Raw genomic sequence first — 22,964 nt, 5'->3', positions numbered from 1 at the left:
CATCACATGCCATAGGTTAAAAATGCCCTCACCCCTTCTTCAACCCCTCTAAGTTCTGAACTACAAAGCCTATCTCCAAACAGATTGTGGCACTGAACAGCCAAGCAGCAAAGCTAATCAGGGAGTACCCCCCCCCCCCTCCTAGCACACGCAATAAAAAGGAGGTTTGGTTTTCCTAGTGTGGAAGAAGAAGGCTTAAGTGCAGACTTGGTTGGAGAGCTCGGAGGCCAGAGCTGGAAAGACTCAAAAGGGCTGGCAACCTGAAAAGGCCACAGAGGCCAGAGCATGATATCCTTATAGGGTGGGAAGGAGAGACCACCACTAGAACAGGCTGGAGTGCGAGAATGGCGACAAACCCTGCTCAAACCTATATGTGGGAGGAGAAATGTCCTGGTAAAAAGTGGGCAACCCATAGCTAGAGGGTGAGAATCTCTCTGCCAGACAGTTACCATAAGCAAGGGGGGGTGCTTGCTAGTGGAGAGCTTACTTGAAGCTAATACCTCAAACACTGGGAGAGACGCACCCAAATTGAGTGAGAGAATACAGTTGCTGAGAGGTATACCTCAGACAATGGAAGGACCAGATTTCTAAGAATAGACTGGGCACTATAACTTGGATGGTGTTGCGTCTTCGAGATCCTGTAAGATGCCATTATCCTTCACAAAAGGAATACCCCTACCACTATATCGTTCGTTTCTCCCATCCAGACACTTTATCAACAAATCCCAATGTGGGAATCCCTTCATAGGCATTCATTCCAGCCTTCATAGGCATCTTTCACTTTGTGGACTAGAGTCAAGGGGCGTGTCAGGTGGCATATAACAGTAACTGGCACACACGTATTCCAGTTATATTATGATAAGCAACACATGATAACTCACCTCATCCTAAAATTGTTTGCTTAGATTATTTGCAGAAAAATAAAATCCTGTTTTGTTTTTATGAGTTCGCTTTTCCACACAGGAGTTTATCCCAAAACCATCCCGACAAAAAAATCCAGAAACGTACTGCTGTACATAATGTTCACTTAATCCACACATCATGCCTGGCTACATGGCTTTGTGAAACAATACATTTTAACTTTTCTGCCAAAAACGTGTAGTAATGCATATTTGTTACTACTTGGACAAACGATATTATCAATTGCACAGCTTCCAAACTTAAGACACTCCTCTACTAGTTACTGAGTCTCCATTGGAGCAAATCTGACCTGCACAGAGCGGAAGGAGGTTATGAACGGCGTCATGATGTGGTATCCTGGGCCGGACGGGCTAGTCAGCAGTGCACCACCCCTATAAGAGGATAAATAACATACTATAAAACATAAGTCAATCACTACTGGAGACAAACCCTCACATATTATGACCAGACCTAAAAAGGTAGATGATGCATCCGTTACACAACAATTATGAATGATGATGCACTGAGTGCACAGTAAAGACTGAGCTAAAGTAAATACTATATGTCATAAGTTGAGCAATCCAAACAAGCACTGAGGGAAGAGCTATCAGTTACATGAAAAAATGATCTTCCCTTTTGCAGTCATGGAACAACCAGCAGGTTATTTTTAAACCGAGGGTGCACATTCATGATCACTATCCCAATTGTTTTGAATGCAGATGCTTCATTCTTCCAGCCTATTATTTATGAGAGAAAGAATATATACCTTCCACCTACTGCCGCACAAGACACTAAGTTATCAATAAAGCACAATGGGATACCTTTTTCTCCCAATGAACACAGCAGGTAGGTTCAGAATAGTTGAACTTTGTACTTGCATCACCTATTGTAGATTATTTCAAAGAATGCATTTGCTCTCCCATTGGAGCGATGGATTTACATACCTGTAATACACTCCCAGGTGTCCCTCTTCTATCTTATGGATGGCTGAGTGGAGAAACAAAGCCATGATCCCAATGACCACAGCCAGCACTGCTCCAACTTGCGTCATGTTTAGCCTTGGGGGAGCTGAAGAAATCAGAAAAAGCAATACAATAATTGCATGAGTCTAAACATGTGCTCCGATTTTAGAGAACTTTCAAAAGGCAAGTAAACGTACTGCCTCTGTCCTTTAGCAAGACAAGACAACTTTTGGACTAGGAAGACCAACCAGTGAAGTAGGTGCAAGGTTTCCTTTAAGTTATTCTGGAATCTCAAAATGGTAGCAGTGACAGTTTGGCTTCACTCTTAGGGGGGCAGGGGGTGAGGGCTGGTCAAAAAAGTACAGTACACAGTAATGGAAGGTGCACGCAGCAGGTTACTGAAAGTATACTCTATATGCAATTGTGCATTAAGAAATATCTACATAACACAGAGTAGGTACTGTAAGAACAGAAACCAGGCATATAAAAAAGTAAATTGTCCTAAAACAACCATCTACATAAGTATTCAAGTCACGTTTGGAAAGTTAAGAAGTAAAACCTGGTCTGTGGAAATAAACTGGACAAAATCAAGACTGTTCCAAAGGGAGATGCAGACAAAGTAACCATCATGCTCATGACAATGGATGGAAACGGACCCTGATTTGATAACAAAAAGGTCCTAGAAAGGAAGATTGCCAAGAAGACTGAAGAATTCAGATGCAGTGGCAGTCATGGTAAGAAGCCCCAGGAAGGACTACAGGTACAGCCCTCAGGCACAGAAGATACGAACTAGTGGCATTGGGGTTGTAAGATACCTGGGATATGAACCGTCTCCTGGAAAAAGTCAAGCAGTTTCAAGAGTCACAGGAACATTGGTCCATCCCTGTGTCAACAGTTAGTTGATGCCAAGACACTGGTTGGTGCAGGAGGGACTACAGAGTCAGAGAAGATGACTGGGTGAAAAATAAGTGTCCACAAGGTTGGTGTTTATCCACGAGAAGCCCCACAAAGAGCTGCTCTCAAAAGGAAGAGAGGGTGCACAACGGGGAACCTTTAACAAGTCAGAGGATGCTCTGCATGATACAAAGGGCTGGGCACAGGACTGTTCCTTGAGGAAAAAAAACTAACATTCTTTAGACTGCATCCTCATGAGAACAATTATAGTGGATAAGTTCCTTGGCTTACAACTGGACTTATCCACATTCATTTTTCTTTTGGGAATCCAATCAGAATGATGACTTTACGTACTACTAAGAAAATATGCCCAGCTAAACTTTTGATGAATGAAAATGTTTCATTCCCAGATTCAACTGGCCTTTTGGACTTTGAACAACAACAATCTGCAGCCACAGGAGAGCTTTATAAAACTTGTATCACGGATTGTTACCCCACCAAAACAAAATAATAAAAAAAAACATAAAAACTAAAACTAACTTTATGCTGAAATTACATAAACTAAGACAAGCTGAAAGACAGAATAAAAAGAAAACTGCAAATCGGAGGGAGTTCTGTACCCTTAATGAGGAACCATTATAAAAACCAAGTAATTAATGCAAAAAACAAACAAACAAAAACAGTTTTACTATAATGTAAAATAGAGAAGTCACACAATTACAATCAAGAAATATTAAGCATCCTTAAAACCTAAAAGTAAACCTAAGCGCATTTCAATTGATGACCATATACCAATTCTTGGATCATAAAATCATAAGGATTTGCAACAGCCTATTAGGAAAAGGGACTCAACGGGGGGTGGGACAAAGACTCATTAATCTCATATTGAACACAATGTTGCATTTAACTTTCCATAAGGTAAACATTGATAAACTGAGAACCATAAACGCGAAAATAAACCCAACATCATACCCTGCAAAACCATGCCCAATCTTTATTCTTAAACATTGTACTGCGGAGGTTCTTCCCTTAATTAACTAAAGTGATGAGCAAGTTAAGCATGTTCCAGAGAGTCTCAAGAAGTCATGCACAGTAACTTTTGGAGAAGTTCTTACCCCAACTACTGCCAGATCACCAATGCTCCTTTTCTGGCAAAAAGGATCCTTTAATAAGCGACAACTAGTTAGCTTCAGGGCTTTGTTTAAAATGTTGAAGGTCTATGATATAGACAGTTGGGATTCAGACATTGAAGGGGTACCAGAACCGCACTTTGATGTACTGTAAGAAGTATTTTGGCTCATTGATCAAGACCAGGATGCCCTACTAATCATCCTGGACCTCTTGGTCACATTAGACGTCCAGGATCATCCGATGAAGGGGCTCTGCTCTTTGGCAATGGTGTCAGACGCCACTATATAAAGGTTTGAATCATTCTTCTCCAATTGTATTAACCACATCAGCTTGAAACCGCACAAAATCTGCCCAACTGAAGTTACATATGCTGTGCCTCTGGGCCTTTTATTAAATATATTTTTTAATCCCTTTCAAGACCTACCTATTGGATCAGAGGGTATGTTTTCACTTATGTGTAGAATTCCTGCTCTGCTCGAAACTCTACTGAGATGGTACAAACGAGAAGGAGAACCTAGGAAATATAGATTCTTCCATTACAAGCTGGACGCAACCCAACCAGCACAACAGTCATAAAACTGAGCTTGCCATCATCAGCACATGGACGAAGACACAATTTGTTTGAAGTCTCCTGCATGAACCATTAAGTCTCAGATCCTTCCTATTTTGTCGCAGATTAAAACCCTCTATTTCCTATTCAATTTTAATCTGAATATAAAGACGCACAAACCAACGCTGTGGTCAGCTTGACACGCAATTATTGTTAGGGTATTTATTGAGCATGGACCTAGCTTCCGGAATCAACGGAGTGCTTTTATTTTTATTTATTACATTTATAATACGCCCAGATCCACAGGTACCACGGTGTAGTTACAGACAAATACAATCCTAATTATAATACAAGAATACAGTGAAAACAATGGTCATGTTACAAACAGTGTATATACAACGGACGGTGGAGGTCTAGTCAGGAAAGTGGAGGTCTTCGTTCAGTTTAGTATTGATTGAATAACCATGTTTTCAGTGATTTTTTAAATTGTGGGTAGGATGTTTAAGTCTTGATATTGGTAGGTAGGGAGTTTCAGTGTCTAGGAGCAAGGACTTTGAAGCTGCTGCCCCCCGATTATTCTCTTTTGTATCGAAGGATTTCGAGTTGTGAGTTGTTGTTGGATCTGAGGAGTCTGGTCTGGGATTTCTTCATGACTGTGTTGAAGAGGTATTTGGGGGTTTTGTAGGCAATGCAAATGCCGCACAAATGTGCGTAATGCTTAGCGTTTTGAATAGTATCCTGGCTTGGATAGGGAGCCAGTGGTAGTCTCTCCTGATATTGGAGATGTGTTCCGTTTTTTTTTTTATGCCTAGGGCAGCTCAGAGAGCTTTATTCTGCATAAGATGAAGTTTAGCTATGTTGGTTTTAGAAGTGCCAAGGAAGAGGATGTTACAATAGTCGAGCTTGGAATGTAGGAGTGCTCTTGCTAATGTAATGCAGTTATCAGGTGAGAGGAATTTACGACCAAGGGAGATGAGTTCGGGAAGTATAGGAGGTAGAGGAGGCTAGTGCATTTAGTTGTTTTGACATAGTTAAGGTGGCGTCTAAGTAGACACAGAGTGTCTTAACTTGTTTAAGTACTGGGATTGTGGTGCCATCAACGATATATGATTTGTAGGACGGCTGAAGCGCATCAATTTTGGAGGGTCACCCTACTATGAGTAGCTCTGTTTTGTCATAATTGAAGCAGAGGCTATTGTTAGCCATCCAGTTTTGGATAATTGAGTAAATTTGATTGATGAGCAGTGAATCTTGCTCGTGGCTGCCTGCAAGTGGGATGAGGATCTTGGTTTCATCTGCAAAGTTGGTGTAGATGACACCCATGGCATCCAGGGCTGCGAAGAGCAGCTTGGTAGAAGCGTTGTACGGTGTAGGGGATAGGCAAGAACCTTGCGGGACACTTATGGGAAATGGTATGGGGTCGGCTGATTCTTTACCGATGGACACTCTTGATGTCCTGTCTGCTAAGAATGATTTAATCCAGTCAGTGGCATCCTTAGACAGATTGGAGTTGTTTGCTAGTGTGCTGCAGAGTTTGTCGTGGTTGACCAAGGCGAATACCGCCGAGGGATCCAGTAGTATTAGTAGGCAGAGTTTGCCTGCATCTCTGGTGGCATCCATTTGGATCTTTAGATCGAGTAGGGCCGTCTCTGTGCTATGATTAGGGCAGAATCCTGAGTGTCGGTCTCCCAATATTTGGTGCTGTTCCAGGTGGTTTTGTATTTGGTAGTAAGCTATTTTGTCAATTATTTTTAGGAGAAACGGTACCATTGCAATAGGTTGGTAGTTTGTGGGGATTGATGGATCTAAGGCCGTATTCTTATTTTATTTTTTAACAAATTCAGTAATGATGGGTGCGAGGGTGGGAGCGCAGAGTTTGACTAGGTGGGATGGGAATTGGTCTTCTTTGCAGTTGGAGGCTTTAAGTTTGGCTATAATGTCTGACACTTCTTTGTGTGAGACCGGTGTGAAGTGAAATGGCTTGCCAAGAGTGGAGTAAGATAGATTCTCTGTGATGGTGGTTGGAGTTTTTTTCCGCTAAGAGGGTTTTTTTGCTATCAAATTTTTTTTGCAGTAGTAGGATTGTGGTGCACCAAGCTTTGCTGGTGTTCGTGGGTGCCAGAACTTCACATGGATTTTCTACCTCTCCGAGGATAGAGAATAGTTCTTTGCTGTCTGAGGAGGCGTTCGTGATGCGATAGTGCAATTCAGGGCATTGGCTTTTTGCGTGATTATGGACGATTGTAATTTTTGTTAGCTTCATCAAAGGCTTTAGCTGATTCTGTGGCGTTAGTTTTCATGTGGAGGTGCTCAAGGGATCTTTTTAAGCGCCTCAGGGAGACTAGTTCCTCATTGAACCAGAAGCATGATCGTTTGTCTTGCGAGTTTTGGAAGTGATGGGAGCAAGTAAATCAATAGTATGGGTGAGGCTTTGTTGGTAACGTTCTGCTAGGTAAGCAGGATTGTTGGTGTCAGGAGAAGTGTTGGCTAATTCTGCGTTAAGGATGGGGGAGAGGCTGTCTGCTGAAAGCTTCTTGATATTTGTTTCAAAGGTTTCATGCTTTTTGGAGGTAATGTGGTCTATGATATTGGTGTTCAGTGTGAAGTTGATAACAAGGTGATCGGACCACTCTACAGGGCGGATATAATCGATAGTGACTTGTGAATTTAGTGTGAGGAGCCAGTCCACGGTTCTTCCTTTAGAGTGGGTGGGTTAATTTATCAGCTGTGCGAAATTCATGTCTAACATCGCAGTGTGGAAGGCTGAAGCGTCAGGATCAAGGGGATCACTAAATCCTAAATTGATGTCTCTGAGAATGATGCATTTAGTGTTAGGCTTAATAATGGGTGTTAGTAGTAGGGGGATGTCCAAGTTAGGGTGAGTATTTTTATTCAGTGATCTATACATTACCAAGATATTGGTAGTGGTTTTGGGGTTGGATGAATATTTTACTAGTAGTAGTTCGTAGCCCTGTATTTGTTCCATTGGACATGCTCCGATTTGCAGGGTGGTTCTGGTTATTAGGGCAACTCCGCCTCCTTGTGTGTTGGTCCTGTCTGTTCTGTGGATGGTAAAACCTGGGGGGATAGCAAGAGCTAAGAGTGGGCCTTCAGCAGGGTGTAGCCATGTTTCAGCGACCACCAGGATATCGAGTTGTTGGTCCACAATAAGGTTGTGTATTTCTATGGCATGAGCTCCGAGGGATTACGCATTGATGAGTGCGCCAGAGGGGATGTGGGGGCACGAGATGGTGTGTTTCCAGGAGTATTAGCTAGGTTGGGGGCATGAGTATTAGTTCTGGATTTGGTTTGTGGTTTGATGGGTTTCTTGGGGTGGTCTTTGTATTAGCAGTTATTTGAATTAGTGTCTCGTTTACCAGGCAAGTTTGTGGAGAAAGTGGTGGCTCGTAGCGTTGTTTTAGTTCTGGCCCGAGTCTATTAAGCCTGTCAATACTCAGGTTGGGTATAATATTGTTATTAGTCTCTTTAGGTGTGGGGTGTGTGGCGGGATTATGCTTGGGGATGGTTGAGACTGCCTCATTCATGGCAGTGAGTCTTATTGTTCTCTTTACATTTGTCAGGGGAACAATAAGGTTAGGGAGCATAGAAGCAAGTGAGTGGGGAATCTAACAGGCGAGGGAGGGCAACAGTCCGCATTGACGCTACAAGTAACCAATGGAGGAAACAGTGGGGAGCATATCACCCAGTCGCCGGTAAAATGGGGAGTGGATGATGTATGGACCTAGGTGTTAGGGAGCAGCCATTCCTTGAAGAGGATGGTCTTGCCCTCCTTCCTGAATTGTAGAAGCGAGAGGGCGATTCGAATGTTGATGGGGAAGAGGTACCATAGTCTTGAGGCATAGATGGAGAAGGCATGCCTTCCGTTTCTTTTCTTCCTGCACCGGCAGAGTTAAACTCTACACATACCTTTACTTCTGGTTGATCGTAGGCCTCCAGAGATATTGGTTTCTCAGTGAGGTTGCTTGGGGACTTCAGGGTGACAGCCTTGTAGATGATGCAGAAGGATTTGAAAAGGATATCGGCTGTTCAGAGGTATTCATCCTTTTAGAAAGTCACTTTTCTACAATGCCAGAGCCATTAATGGGTACCAATCTAGATTATGGAAATTATGTATACATGGGTGCACCTAGGAAGTGAACACGTAAGTTACATGTTGTTCAAGATAACGTCACCATTCACCATTTGACAATCAAGCTACTCTACAATTTGATCTGGTTTTGCATCCAGGTGCGACTCGTTTACGTTTGTGGTGCTTACCCAACAAGGCTTGTATCAGAACATACCTAAATATCTACATCACGAGACAGCAGCCAAATTGGCTTCTTAATTGCATCTAAGAGTACAACCCAACAGTACCAAAATGTAACCTTACTGCGGCTTGATAGGAGGAAACATCAGTTTAAGGAGCAAATAGTTTGAATACCCTCCCCACTAAGCTGCAGAATAAGCCCAGCTTGCTACGGTTTAAGAGATCTTTAAAAATTCTCTTCTGTAATGACAGCAAAGGGAGATGAAGGTGCAATAATATGCATCCTTGCGGTACCAGAAATGGACGAGGGAACCAGTATGGAGCTCTTAGAACCAAAGCTGATCGATCTCTTCGCCAGGAAGAAACGCTCTAAATTTGTTTCCATCAAAAGAGCCCGTAGAGTTCCAACAGGCCAGCCCGTACGGGGAACCCCCTCGCACTATAATTGCAAGACTGTTGAGTTAGTGGGATCAGGATGCTCTGCTGTAGTTGGCGAAGGCCATGGGTCCCATCACCTACAACGGCTACCAGATGGAGTTTTTCACAGACTTCAATAGGGAGGTCCTGAAGGCCTGCCAGTCCTTTCACTCTGTAAAGATATAAAACTGATCGATGGTTAGTAAATACGCCCTCTTCTTCCAGATACTGTCAGCACCTGGACTTCAGCCGTCAAAGGTGGAAGCGGAGCCCGGGCCAAGGGGAGGGGTGGCGGGGGTGATTTGGCGAGGGAACATGGCTGGAGCTGGGTTCGTCCCTGGTCCTATTCGAGTCACAGTCCACGGAACATCCTGCTAATATAGAAGCTGCCTCAGAGATGCCAGGCAAAGGTCGATCTGCCACAGGGTCCACACTCTGTTTCTACAATGAGTGGGTGGGGGAGTGAGGGAAGGGGGGGATAGAGGAGGGGGTCTAGTCTTCCGGCAGCTTCAGCAGACACCCCAGACATGGTTGACACCATTCTTCAGAAGACTGCAGCACTTGGTATGTGGGGGACAGGGGGGAAATAGGCCTTCCCTCGCTCCAACATTACTACTTGGTGGCATAACTAGGTGTGGTCATTGATTGGATACATGGTGACCCCAGGCTTCCCCACATCGTGATAGAAAGGGGTTGGATGGGAGACGCACCACCCAAGCAAGTACTCTATGGGACCAGGTCTGGAAATTGCCCCCTTCCCCGGATGCTACGCCATACCCGACAGATATGTGCCGATAGACACCAACACATAAAGGGAGGTGGGGGTGAAGGAATCAACGCTGGACCAAGCCCTTTCAAATAACACGCATCTCCCAGAGTCACTTAAAAGCTGGGAGGAACGTGGGGTGCATGTCTTGGCCGATGTGGTGCAGGAGGGACAACCTCTCATTCGGGTTGCTGCAAGACAATTGGGTTAGGGAGTAGGGAACAGAATAGACACATGCAACTAGTCCAGGCAATCGGATCGCAGTGCCTTCCTTGGAGGAGGTTCTGAAACGCTGACCCCTAGAAGCTAATCTTTTCCCTGCCCGCATTGTGACTAAAGGTCACCTCCACCCTGTATAAGGTACTAACAGCGTTTGGGGCCCAGGAATTGTCCCAGCAGAAGGATAGATGGGATTGGGATGTCAGATCACTGAACTCAGAGGAGCGGGTGGAGGCGCTCATGTTTCCACAGGAGTTTGGAATTGCTGCCAGACTCCACCTAATCCAATACAAAATATTGCATTGTGTATATTATCCGCAGACGGCACTGGCGCATAGCAGATGGGGACACCCACTTACAATGTGGGAGAGCGGGGGGGCACCTTCATCCATATTTTATGAGAATGTGAAAAAATCTAAGTGTTCTGGGGTTGGGGGGGGGGTGTAGTGCATCCGTAGGTTAACCTCACTATTGGGGTCTCAGGTCCCCTGTGATCCGAACCTGACATTGCTTGAGATTTGGGGGGAGGTGGGGTTGATGAAGCATGAAAATGTGTTTGTAACACTAGGGTTAACTATGGGCTCAGCGGATCGTCCGAGGCTCAGTCGCTGGACCGCCGAGGTAGCCAGGTGTGTCTCCCTCAAGAGGCGTGTGTACACTACTGGGGGTTGCCCCCAAACTATTTGAGAAGGTGTGGGTCTGGTGGGTGGGGAGGGTCAGGGTATGCAATTGTTATTACTATTCTTTGTCCTTACCCTGCAACTGGTATAATTGGATTTGTTAGTTATGGGATCTTTTCTCCACCAATGTGATTTTGAGTATATACTTCTGATGATGTTCAACCAAGCAACAGCATCTGTTTGTTACGTTTTTATTTCAAAACCATAAAACTTTTAATTTTTTTTTAAAAAGCTCCTGCAGGCTACTTATCAAACACAACCAAGACATGAGGTATAGTTTATACACCAACACCATAGATTTTATGAGAATGATGATTTATCTGTTAAAGCAAATCAGAAATGTCATTATCAAGTTGGCACAAAGCCTAACAAACATGAACTGATAAGGAGTATGCATGTGTGGAAAAGGATATCAATGAGCTCCTCTTCTGAATATATGAAATATCATGCCTGGTATTAGGAACTAAGAGCGAAAGGAATGTTTTAATTTAACAGTAAAGTCAATTGGGGTTTGCGATTAGAAAACAACAGGTCTACATAATAGAGGTTCTCCTTCCAAAAGGAGTAAGCAAGGTGCATCACCCTATAAAGCTGTATATGAGTAGGCACATGTCTCCAGTTTGAACCATTTGAAGCATAAAGCAGGGATGCAGGTCAATGGAGAGAATGTCTTATTTTTAAATTTATTTTTTATTTGTATATTGTTCGACCGTGAAACTTTACAAAAAACAAAATCTCGGAGAGATCACAAGTTATACATCCCAAAGAAAACAAACCTAACACAAATTAAACAACCTAAAAAGAGAACAATTACATGTTTCCACAACACATAAATTAATCTAAAATAAGCTGAGATTCACCATTTACCGTTGCTACTATGTAGAACATTATGCCATTATTTTACAGAGTTTTAGAACTCGAACAACCGATGTTGTTAGGGTAACATTATAATCGGAAACCAGATATTCCCAAAAATACTCTGCTATAATCCCTTCTTCTCGAGATACAAATCTACCAAACAACCTCTTTCGAACTGCCCATGTTCCCTCACACTCCGTCAATAAATGCCTTACAGTTTGATTTGAAGGGGTAACACAAACATTACACAGTTTTAGTGCTTTGTTTCCTTGTTGACGCCTTGCCAACACCTCACCACAATGCACCAGATTTAGCCTAATCCTAAAGAAGTTATTCCTTATTGTCCCATGAGGAAACTTCAGAAGATAGTGGGAGAGGCAACCCATTTTTTTTTCCAATCAGAAGAAATGGGTTTATACGGGATAACGCCCTTACCTTTGCGATTGTTTCTATCCAATCGCATTTTTCAAGCTTTTGCTTTACCTTCAATGGATTTGTTATTAAGGTGTCAACCTCTAAATCAACCTTCTCCAACAATACCTCTTCCCTCTGTCTTATTACTAGGTGAGATAGAAAGGCAAAAGCAAGAGACAGGAAGCTCCTACTATATATGATAGGATTAGATCTGGCATTGATAACGCGTCTATACACAAGAGGCAAGGGAGGGGGATCAAAGGGAAGACCGAGACAGCGATCTTACTAGGCCAGGTGACATTGAGATCGCGCAAGTGCAGGGGAGAGTGGTGGGGAAAAGTGTGAGGGGGAAAGGGGAAGGGGCAGTGCAGTACATGGGATAAACAATAAAAGAAGTGCGCCCAGCTGGCGGCAAGTGCAAGGGTAAGTGCAGACAGTAGGTGCCCAAAGTGCTTGTAGGGGGACTGTAGGGTTACGGATACAGACAAGTGCAATTGTTTCCAAAAAGGTAGTGCAGGAGTACATCGGGCAGGGAGGGGACCTGGCCCAGAGATCAGAGGGTAGCCAGGTGACCAGTACAGTTTCAGTTTCAGCCAGAAATTCAGCAGGTGAAGAGGAAGAGAGAATGCAGAAGCAAAGAGGAAAGTCTTGAGGTGCTTCCGGAACTGGAAATGGTTCTCTTCCAATTTCGGAGAGGCATGGAGGCTGTTCCATAGGGAGGTCCCAGCCCAAGAAAGGGATCTACCACCAACTCATTGCTTGGAGAAGCGACCGACCCTGAGGGAGTTGGAGGCAAAGGAGCGAAGAGCTCGAGTAGGAAGATATTTACAAAGAGAGAGTTGGAAGTATTGAGGCCCCTTGCCCCAGAAGGACTTGTGAACAATACAGAGGGTCTTGAACTTAATCCTTGCAGCCAATGGGAGCCCGTGCAAAGATTTCAGTGCTGGAGGGATACAATCCCTGGACTTGAGGCCAAGGACAAGTCTCGCAGTCCTGTACTGGATGAGTTGCAGAGAGTATAAGCAGGCAGATTTAGAAAGAGGTTGTTGCAATAGTCCAGCCTAGAGAGAACCAGAGCTCTGGAGACAGTGTCTGGGAGAAGGAGAGGAAAGGAACAATACCTCTGTGGAGGTGCAGTTGGTAGTTTTACTTCTTAGAGATGTGAGGAGAAAAGGAGAATGTGGAGTCGAAGATGACTGACCCCGGACAGAGAGTGAGAGGAAAGAAGGGAGCAGGTGTGCTGATGAGGAGAACCTGCCTTACTGGCATCAGGGCAGAGCTTGTTGGCGGCACACCACGCCTGGATAGCAGACAGTCAGAGATGGAAGAAGGAAAAGAGGTGGCAGAAGGGAGCCTGAAAACGAGCTGAGCGTCATCCGCATAGCACTGAAAGTTGGGGCAGAGAGCGGCAATGCAGTGGGCAAGAGGTGCCAGGTATTGGTTGAACAGCCAGGGAGAGAGGTTAGACCCCTGGGAAACACCACAGGTAGAGCGAGATAGAGGAGAGGAAGGACCCTGGTTGGACCTGGGAGGGTCAAACTGAGTGGAAAAAGGTCAGCCAGGCCAGGGCCTGATGGGTGATACCCAGGTCAGCGCGGAGCCAGTTTACCAGGATGACATGGTTGACCATGTCAAAGGCAGAAGAGAGAGCGAGTAAGATGAGGACGGGGGGGGGGTATTAGAATCGAGGTTGGAGGGCAGGTCTTCACGGATGTCCAGGAGAGCAGTTTCCGTGCTTCTGGCAGCTCTGAAGCCAAACTGATGGTCATTGAGACAATCAACAGATTCACTATGAAGATTAAGCTGGGAGATGGCTAGCAACAGCAACTTCGTCAAGGACAAAATACTGCGAGAATCATACTAAAATGTGATGTCATGTGTAGCACGCCCAATTGTATCTAACAGTTATATAATAGTTAAAACCCCTATAAAAGCATGTTGAATCTTGGTTGGGGCATCTACTTTGTCAGATGGGGTTACTAGGTCTGATTTGTTGCTTGAATTGTGATGAAATAAAGCAGGCTCAGCTACTTGTTGCTACTAAAACGAAATATTCTGCTACCACTATTTGCACTATACACACTCCCCTGACAAAGCCAAAAGCCCACAGAGAGCAGCAGTAACGTAATCTTCCGCATTTTTAAAATAAAAAGGTATTAAATAGGAACTGCTGTAAAAGTGCAGTCCAGGGTACCTCACAGCAAAGTAGACACAGAAAGGACCACCACCTCAGTTCCAGTTGAATACATTGCAGAAGAGCTTCTAGGGGAGCTCACAGGGCTGCAGGGCAAGAGGATCAGCTGTTCCTGCAGGATCAAAAGGAATAACAGTCTGCAGCAGAATTGCCTTGGAAGGAGCACAACACTTGTGCTGCTGCCCCGTGCCTCCAGAAGCAAACTCAAGCAACCAGACACCATAAAATGTTCCCCCTTTCAGCTACACCGGATAGTTCCAGGTAGAGGTACAGACACAAAGTGATACTCTGGGGAGGCCAGCAGAGCTCCACTTCACAAACGCACACAAATTGGGGGCACCAGTAAAATATGGATCCCATTAACAACAAACATTGGCAATGCCAATATTTTTGGCGTTTACTGCTGTTCTTTGCATTTATAATCACCAGTGTGCAAGGAGGAGATTGGCATGTTTCAAAGTGGATGCTCTAAGGGGTGCAGTTGTGCAATAGAATGAAAAGGGGAATAGTGCAAGGGAGGAAGCCATTGACAGAGCGTGCCATTATGATGAGCAAGAGGAAATATGACCGAGAAGGGGCGAGAGAAGGTAAGAAATAAAGCGAGAGTGTGAGGAAGGATGAGGGGATAGGGAGAGGGAGTAAGATGGGTGAGTGGGGTTATAGAGAAGGTAGGATGGGGGAATAAAGGGTGTAGCCTTGGTGGGGAGTAAAGAGAGGTGGTAGAGCCGAGTAGAGAAAGAGGGGGTAGGATGGGTGGTGGTAGAGAGGGGGTAGGTTGGGTGGAGACCGAGATGGTGGGTGGATAGGGTAGAGAGGGTGTGGGGGGTTTGGTGGCAGAAGAGAGGGTGAGAGTAGGGTGGGTGGGGGTAGAGAGTTGGTAGGGTGGGGGTCATGGGAGTGACAGTATGGTGGGTGAAGGTTTAGGATGGGTCAGGGTAAAGCGTCAAGGTTGGGTGGGGTAGAAAGAATAGGGTATGGGTGGGGGCAGAGAGTGGAGGTAGGGTGGGTGGTTGGGCATAGAGAGTGGGATGCAGGCGTGGAATTGCTGGTTGCTATGCCAACTAGATATTCTCAGTTCAGAGCCCCACTTCCCGCTCTTTTAGCTGTATGTGTTATTCAATTACAATATTAAAATAAGATATAGTGGCATCCGATTGGTCCTAGCTGGGTTTCGATTTAATTGCACTTCATGAACCCCAACCACCTATGGGCTCTTCCCAAATCTCCCCCTCACCCCCCCCGAACGTAGACATGTTCATTTGGCTTGCTGCCCTTTGCATTCTGAGACTTGTGGCTTCACTTTTCACGTCGTAAACACAAGATTGAAATGCACAAACTGCGTGGCTATGTGGGATATCAAGCGAAGGCTGGCTTCATATCTTGGTTGGGGCATGGAGCCAATGGGGAGTTGTCAGGACTGCTTTTGAGTGCCCCAAACCTGCCTCATAAATAATTATGGGACGGGAGTTTCAGCATCCACCCGCCTAGGGGCAAACCCGTGGATCGTATTACAGAAGCATGCGGGCTAGGGTGAAGGGAAAAAGGTACATTCGCCTGGACTTGGACTACACAATATGTGTGTCTGGGCAGTCCCGACCCGAGTTTATCCAACATTATTTAGGGTTGTGCGGCTGTCCCGGTGTGCGTCGTGAGATGTCAGAATAGAAGGCAGAACCTGAGCTGGTGCTGCACAGAGCAAAGGGCAGGTGGGCAGAGGTGGGGGATGGGGGGGATGAGACATGGTGAAAGGTAGAGACGAGCATAGAGAAACATCAGGAGAGGAGCCAAAGGCATTGGAGCCTAGAGAGAGGAAGGCACCTAAGAGTTAGAAACAGGCAGCAAAACTGCATGTGACGACCTGGAAAACACAGTAATGGAGGAGGCATCCCGATAACCCGTGTGAGGTCCTCCTCCTCCCTCCCCCCTGGGTAAGGGGGAGGGTGCCTGCCGAAGTGCGGCAAGACTGGCAAAAGTCTGCGAAGGGCGGACAAAGGGGCGGGGGATGTCCCTTATAACGGGCAGGCGTCCTGCTGCAGGAAGGAGCCAGCCCCTGCAAAAGGACGCCCGCCGGGAGACAAAAGAAGAATTTCGTTTTGCCGGTGGTCTGAGATCAGGCCAAGGAAATGTGGTAGGAGCTGAAGTTTTCCACAGACCAGGCACAACCTGGTCAAAAGGGGAAGTCCCTGGTTGAATATGCAAAGGAGGGAGAGCATTGGCCAGCAGGGGGCATGGAAGTTTTAAAAGAAAATTAGGCACAAAGTACACTAAGCTCCTGGAGAGGTGTTTCACAGATCAGGCAGGCCTGATTAACTTGAAATCCCCGGATTATTATCTAGAGGATGGCAGACAGTTGTCAGCAAGGGGATTGGAACTCTTTTGTTGGAATATCTGCACAAAACTCCTGGAAATGTAAAATGAGGAAAGGGGGAGCCATGGTGGACGGTAACCCACCTGTAGGGTGGCAGTGTTTGGGTGACCAAGCACAAGAGAGACTCCGAATGAGCCAGGAGAAAGCCGGAAGGGTCTTTGCTCTTCTCGGACCAGCGCCTCTTGGGAGCCTAAGCGGCAGGGGCGTCTGGTGGTAACAATAAGGGCTCAGCTTCCCCCAAAGAAACGGTGCTCTCCACCTGCAAGGGCAGGCGAGGCACAGACATGAAGGGTTGGGAGAGTTGTGCCTACAGAGGACTTTGTGGAAAGGAATGGGAAAGCAGGTTGTTGGACACGGAGCAGTCGCCGCATCTTCAGAACTATTTTCACTAATCTATGCAGTGTTTTTTATGATGTGAAAATAAATCTGCGGCCTTTTTATGCCAAAAAGAAGAACAAGTCTCATTCTACACATTACTGGGGGAACAAAGAATGAGCATGTACAAATGTTATTGGTGCAAAGTGGACAGATGCACGGGTTATGAGCTACACAAAGACATCAAGGGTGAGATAGATGCCGACAGGCATCGGGACAGAAAGACGGCCCGAGTCAGAGAACGCCAGGCCATAACTATACATTTCTGTTTTTGGGTCGTATTGTGCTACTTATGCCAGTTGCATGCTCTTGGTGCAGGGACGTCATTTGGGGGTCACACCTGCGACCACCGAGGTCTCCCTTGCTAAATATATATATATTTTTTTTTTTAAAGGGAAGTTCCTGCGCTGTGGCCAGTGCCATGTGGATTTGTTTCTGGAGTGGTTGGCTTTCTTGTTCAGGCCTCTTAAAAAATACACAAGTGTAACACTTTGAGCAGTGGCCCTAAATAAGAAAGAATAGGAACAACAAATAATTGGTCTTTCTGGAATTCTATATAGTAATTTCTAGACTCATTAAAGGTTTATTTCAGGCACACTTCAGGGGGCTAGTCACTGATTTAGTCGGTTCTTTAACACCTCAAATTCGCAATGCAGACAAAAACGTCCAAAAAGCATTTAGAGTAGAAGCAGCATCCATTTCGGACCATGTCCTCAGTCAAGCTTGCGTACAGTGTAGAAATGTTTGACCATAGCACATAAAGTGGCCCTTGATTTATTTTCACAATTAATGTTTTGTTGTGGTGTGTTCATCTTTCCTATCTCCAAGGCATGCTGTTCAGGATGTTTGTTTGCATGCACAAGGTAATGAGTGCCCAGAGCATGGGATGCCGTGTGAGTGTGCTGCTTTCCCTGCGCTACTCTAAATTCTTTAATACAGTTATGAACCCCCCAATGGTATTTATTTTGTCAACCGCTGAAGCCTGAAAAGTAGCTCGATACAGGCTTGACATGTGGCCAACTTTGCACCAGACCTGCAGATTAACTGGACTACTGTTAAATCTCAGTTACTAGTTTAATAGAATCTACTACAGAGTGGAATTTGCTTTCTGACTTTGAGAACATTCAGACATGTTATTGCTCATTTTACTATAGCCGTTAAGATGGTTCAGTGCTAGCTGCTGCAATCTGTGTGTGTGAGAGCTGAAGGGTCGAATCCCGCCAAGGTCACCTCAGCCTTTCATTCTTCTGAGGTGGATAAATGAGTACCAACACAGGTTGGGTAATATTGCATGTACATTTGTTCACCACCCCACACCCCATTACAGCCCTCACTAACTTCAATCTATCTCCAACACCCTTGATTTCAAAGTCACCAGACCCATGAAAAGTGTGACAGCGGCTGCTTTTGCATCCACCTACTCTCCGCCTCCTACTCCGGCGGCTCACTCCCACCCTGACACAGCCCTTGCTAACTTCAATCGCTCTAAAGCCCCCTCCCCCCCAACACCCTTGATAGTCTTGCCCCTGTCATGAGGGTCCGAATGAAGCCTTCCAAAAAGTGCAACTCTTGGTAAGACTCTGATCTGACTGACCTTGAACGCAAGTTTAGGGCGGCTAAGCAGAAATGGAAAGAATTAGGCTGACCCTCTCAGCCACCTCCTTCAAAAAGGCAATATCGACTCTGCATCCACACCAATACAAGTCTTCATTCAAGCCTGCATCTCCACAGCATCAAACATGGGCAAACTTTTCAAAGTCTGCAAGGAACTGGCCAATGTTGCAGCAGCATCCTCTTCTGTCACACCCACCCACAACCTCTGCTCGGACTTGGCTGCACACTTCACCGCAAAAACCCAAGACATCCTTTCCGCTCTCACTTCCATACCACATCATACACCAACACCTCTGGAGCCTCCCTTGGCCCCTTCACCACTTCTCTCGAAGTCCGGTCTATGAAGGCCTCATTCAAACAGGTGGACCACTACCCTTCCAAAACCATCATGGACAACATTGAACCTCCCAGCCTTGGCTGATCTCTGCAATCTCTTTTGCTACTGGAGTTTTCCCACCTTCTCTTCTCTCAAGCACTCCCTTGTGCACCCTGTGCTTAAAAAAAAAATAATAAACTCTGCCGACCCCTTCATTCCAGCAAAATACCGCCACATCTCCATCACCCCTTTCTTGGGCAAACTACTGGAGAAATGGGCTATCTCTCAGCTCAGCCTCCACACTGTATCTGCTGGTTGCCTCCACGACCATCAGTCTGGCTTTAGATCATCCAGAGGCACGGAAACTGCTCTTCTGACCACCCGTGAAGACCTGATCACAAATCTTAACACCAACACTCCCTCGGTCCTCATTCTTCTTGACCTCTCTCCTCTGCCTTTGACACAGTACCACAACATCCTGATTGCACGTCTCCGTGACACCCTGGGAATCACAGGTCAGGCTCTGGCGTGGTTAACCTCTTTCCTTTCCGACCGCCCATCCCAGGTGGAACTTGGGCCCTTTCTCTCTAGCATCACCCTTTCAACCTGCGGCGTTCCCCAGGGTTCTAACCTATCCCCCTGGTTCTTCAACGTCTACATGGCTGCCCTGGCACGTGTAATTAACACTTTCATCTCCAACTTCCAGTGTTATGCGGATGACACACAACTCTCCTTCAGGCTACCCTCAGCCACCTCCTCTACCTCGCTCAGACTGTACACAAATCAGTCATGGTGTGCTGCAAATGACCTGCCTCAATGCCAGCAAGACGGAGATCATTCGCATTGGGACTCCTGCTCCCGCTTTCCCACTCACACTCTGGCCAGCCCCCCCTTTGCCCCGCGCCTGCACCCACCTGTGAGGCAAAAAACCTTGGGGTCATCTTCGACACCGCACTCTCCTTTTCCACTCACATTTCGGACAGCTCTAAAAAGTCCAACTACCAGCTGCACCTTCTCCTTTTGCACTTGCCTCCGGGGCTACACTTGCCGCATTGCTACTGCACCTGGTCAATGACCCATGAGCATAGCATCTCTCAGCACTTACCCAGCTTCTGAAGAACTGAGCGCACTTGGTCCCACCCAGTCTGTGCATTTTTACAATCTGAACGTACCATGTTTTGGAGATCGTCTATCTCGCATCCTTGAATGGTGGCACCTCAATGCAGTTGGAAAAACTGCAGAATCATCGTCATACCCATTTGCTGTCATCTACACTGTTAATTGTATTATATGCACTTACACAGACTGTACAGACATGTATCGTTCATAAATTCAAGGGCTCTGAATGACTTTTTTCCCCCTTGTTCCCTCCCTCGTTGAGTGCTTTGAAACACTCGACTTGTGTATAGGCGCTTTACAAACAAACATTACCATAAACATATAAAGCAAACCATAGTATAATAACACATCATTATCATTTGACTTTGGTCGTCTGCTTGCATTCACAGTAAATTGGTAATATGAGCCTATACACATATTAACGATAAATATTTCATACAAGAATGGATTACCATATGTATCACTTTACAGTGTTATCATAACCCTATTTTTCCTAGTGTACTTAGGAACAATGCCATGTGATGCCACTTCCTTTTTGTCAAGGGGTGAAAGGTCGTATTCCATCGCTTCCCGTGATGTCACTTCAGGGTGGAGTCAAATTACAACACTTCCTGTGATGTCAGAGGTAAAGGGTCATGTGATGTCACTTCCGCTACACCAGGCATTTTGGTGAAATTATGTTGGTGTCTTGTGCTTTGAATAGGAGAAAGCCACGTTCCTGTAACCAGCGACATGCGAGGCAGAGTTATGGGGGCTTGTGAGCAAAAGCCAGTGTGTGAGGGTCACTCGCAGACAGCAAGTATGGCACCTTGCTCATCCTTTCCTGCCGTTTATATTCAGACCCTGACTGTTCTCCAGCTTTACTCTGCACTATGAATTGCACTCGCTCTACTTGGTGCGAGCCCAAGCCCTTTCTGAATTACTTTGCTGTGCCCTGAAAGCCGCTGCACACAACCCCGTCCCTCTTGTACAGAGCTCGAGTCCGCACATCTCCTCAACTCCTGCTCTCTCCATGTTCTCTTTCAATGACCCTGCAAGCTGCTGAATTTTGGAAAGGGAAAAGAGACTCTTCACAACACAGACTGCACCCATCCATCCTTATAGATAGCAACATACATGCTAGCTACTGCAGAGTGCAAGAGGCAGCATCCATAGGAATGAAAAAAAAGAAAGCTGCTGAAATAGCCCAATTAGGCAACTACGCAGCTCGAAAATTTAAGCTCTGCTGACTTCTTACCAAGCTGCCGATTGGAGGAAATCTTGCTAGGAAGCTCCTCATTGGGTAATACGGTGAAGGAGTTTGGCAAAATACAATTTAGTGAGTTGGCCATTTCATTCTGTGGCATTGCTGGTTGCTATGCCAACTGGATATTCTCAGTTCAGAGCCCCATTTCCCCCTTGCTCTCTCTCGTAACAATGGTTTTGGCAAATTTGTGGCTTTCACCACAAAAATTTGCCAAAACTAAAAAAGGAGCTTGTGTGCGCCGAGATGCAGAGCTCACACTAACGTCCACTACCACTATTCCGACTGTAAAAATACAAGGAGGGCTTAAAAGAAAAGGACACGCCATGGTAGCTGTTTTCATCATGTTGCTCGAAAAAGTTGCTGGTAAAAGTGGCTAACAAAGCGTTAAAGGCTACACTATGATGAAACCAAACAAAAGTACACAGTGCCAGCAGCCTGCGATTCGACACTTGCCGGTAGAGGGACCATGCAAAGGGACAAAATGGGGCACTCAATACGCCCTTCACTAATTGCAAGCATTGTCTGCTTAGTTTGGGCAGCACATCTAAAATGCAGTTGCAGTCTTCGTGAGACCAGAAAAGATTTCACGTCTAAGAAAAATAAATCCAACACCAAAACGCCTATTGGACTACCAAAGTTCGCGAAAAGAACAAAAAGAAATGGATTTATAACTCCACCCAACTAAAAGAACATTGCCAACTCCCGCTTTAAGATAACTGGAAGAAAACAGTGTTGTAAGTGCAGCACCCATGCAGCAATAAATAGCCTAGGCATCAACCAATCAGGTGCAAATTTGGTACAGAATGAGTTTTCCTGGCAAAGGGCACTGAAGGACATCCAAGGGATTTTGATATCAAAAGGAAATATTGGTGTCCTTCGGCTCTTAGACATTTCCATGTCAGACGCCCAATCGGCCAAAAAGTCTCCTAAATCACATGGAGAAGGTGGCTCAAGCGTCACCAAAAGAAAGAAAACCACGAGTGTCATATCACAGACATTAAAAATCGCAGCAATTTCCTCCATTGAAATAAAATGCTGAGTAACCTGGCAATTTGGGCAAAGTTCAGAAGGCAACGGGTCTGCAACTAGTGTAAAGTCACTTTTGCATTTCACCATACAAGCTGGAGTACAGAGCAAACGTGTTCATGGCACTAATTTCTGAAGGTTCACAAATACATGCAATTCAAAAGATTGAATACATACAAAACGTGCTTGGTGTAAAACGGGGGAGGAGGGCCCATAATAAGCTTCTATCTTAAAGGAAGACAAACAAGATCACCCAAGCACATTAGGACAAAGAGAATGTAGCCTCAACCCTCTACGTTAACGCAGAGACTTCGTCAGACGTAACGCTTAAGATGTATGATGCCGATTGTAAAGCATTTAGTATGCAGAAACAAACAACTAACACATATATAAAAGCAGTGAATACAAACCACCAGTTCTATTAATTGCCCGATTGTTCGACTTACCCTGCAGAGTTTCAGAACGCATGTCCATTAGGCGAGCCTCAATATGTGGAGCAAGTCTATGGGTGTAACAGGTGTTCAAAGTGACCACTACAGCTTTCACTAAAAGGGGATGTCAGGAAGCGCCTAGTTGGAGAGCAATACTGCATGTAGTAGAAATTGCGGGAAATAGGGCAGACTTTTTCATTGCATCTATGTACGT

The 22,964-nt window shown here is 45.4% G+C and overlaps 1 protein-coding gene across 2 annotated transcripts in view; it reads right to left on the bottom strand.

Moving 5' to 3' along the window:
• LOC138472732 (erlin-1-like) overlaps window positions 1-22,964 on the bottom strand; it is a 519,316-nt gene that overhangs the window by 478,074 nt on the left and 18,278 nt on the right. For both annotated transcript variants that reach the window (XM_069611050.1, XM_069611051.1), the window contains exons 2-3: window positions 1,845-1,968; window positions 1,211-1,292 (exon numbers count right to left, since the gene is read on the bottom strand). In XM_069611050.1, coding sequence (XP_069467151.1) covers window positions 1,211-1,292; window positions 1,845-1,951 — 189 coding nt within the window. In that variant the 5' untranslated portion in view covers window positions 1,952-1,968. The remainder of the gene's footprint in view (window positions 1-1,210; window positions 1,293-1,844; window positions 1,969-22,964) is intronic.

This window comes from Ambystoma mexicanum, chromosome 8 (genome assembly GCF_040938575.1).
Source record: "Ambystoma mexicanum isolate Mex_15411 chromosome 8, UKY_AmexF1_1, whole genome shotgun sequence".
NCBI classification, from domain to species: domain Eukaryota; kingdom Metazoa; phylum Chordata; class Amphibia; order Caudata; family Ambystomatidae; genus Ambystoma; species Ambystoma mexicanum.
This window is presented reverse-complemented; position numbering and strand designations above follow the sequence as displayed.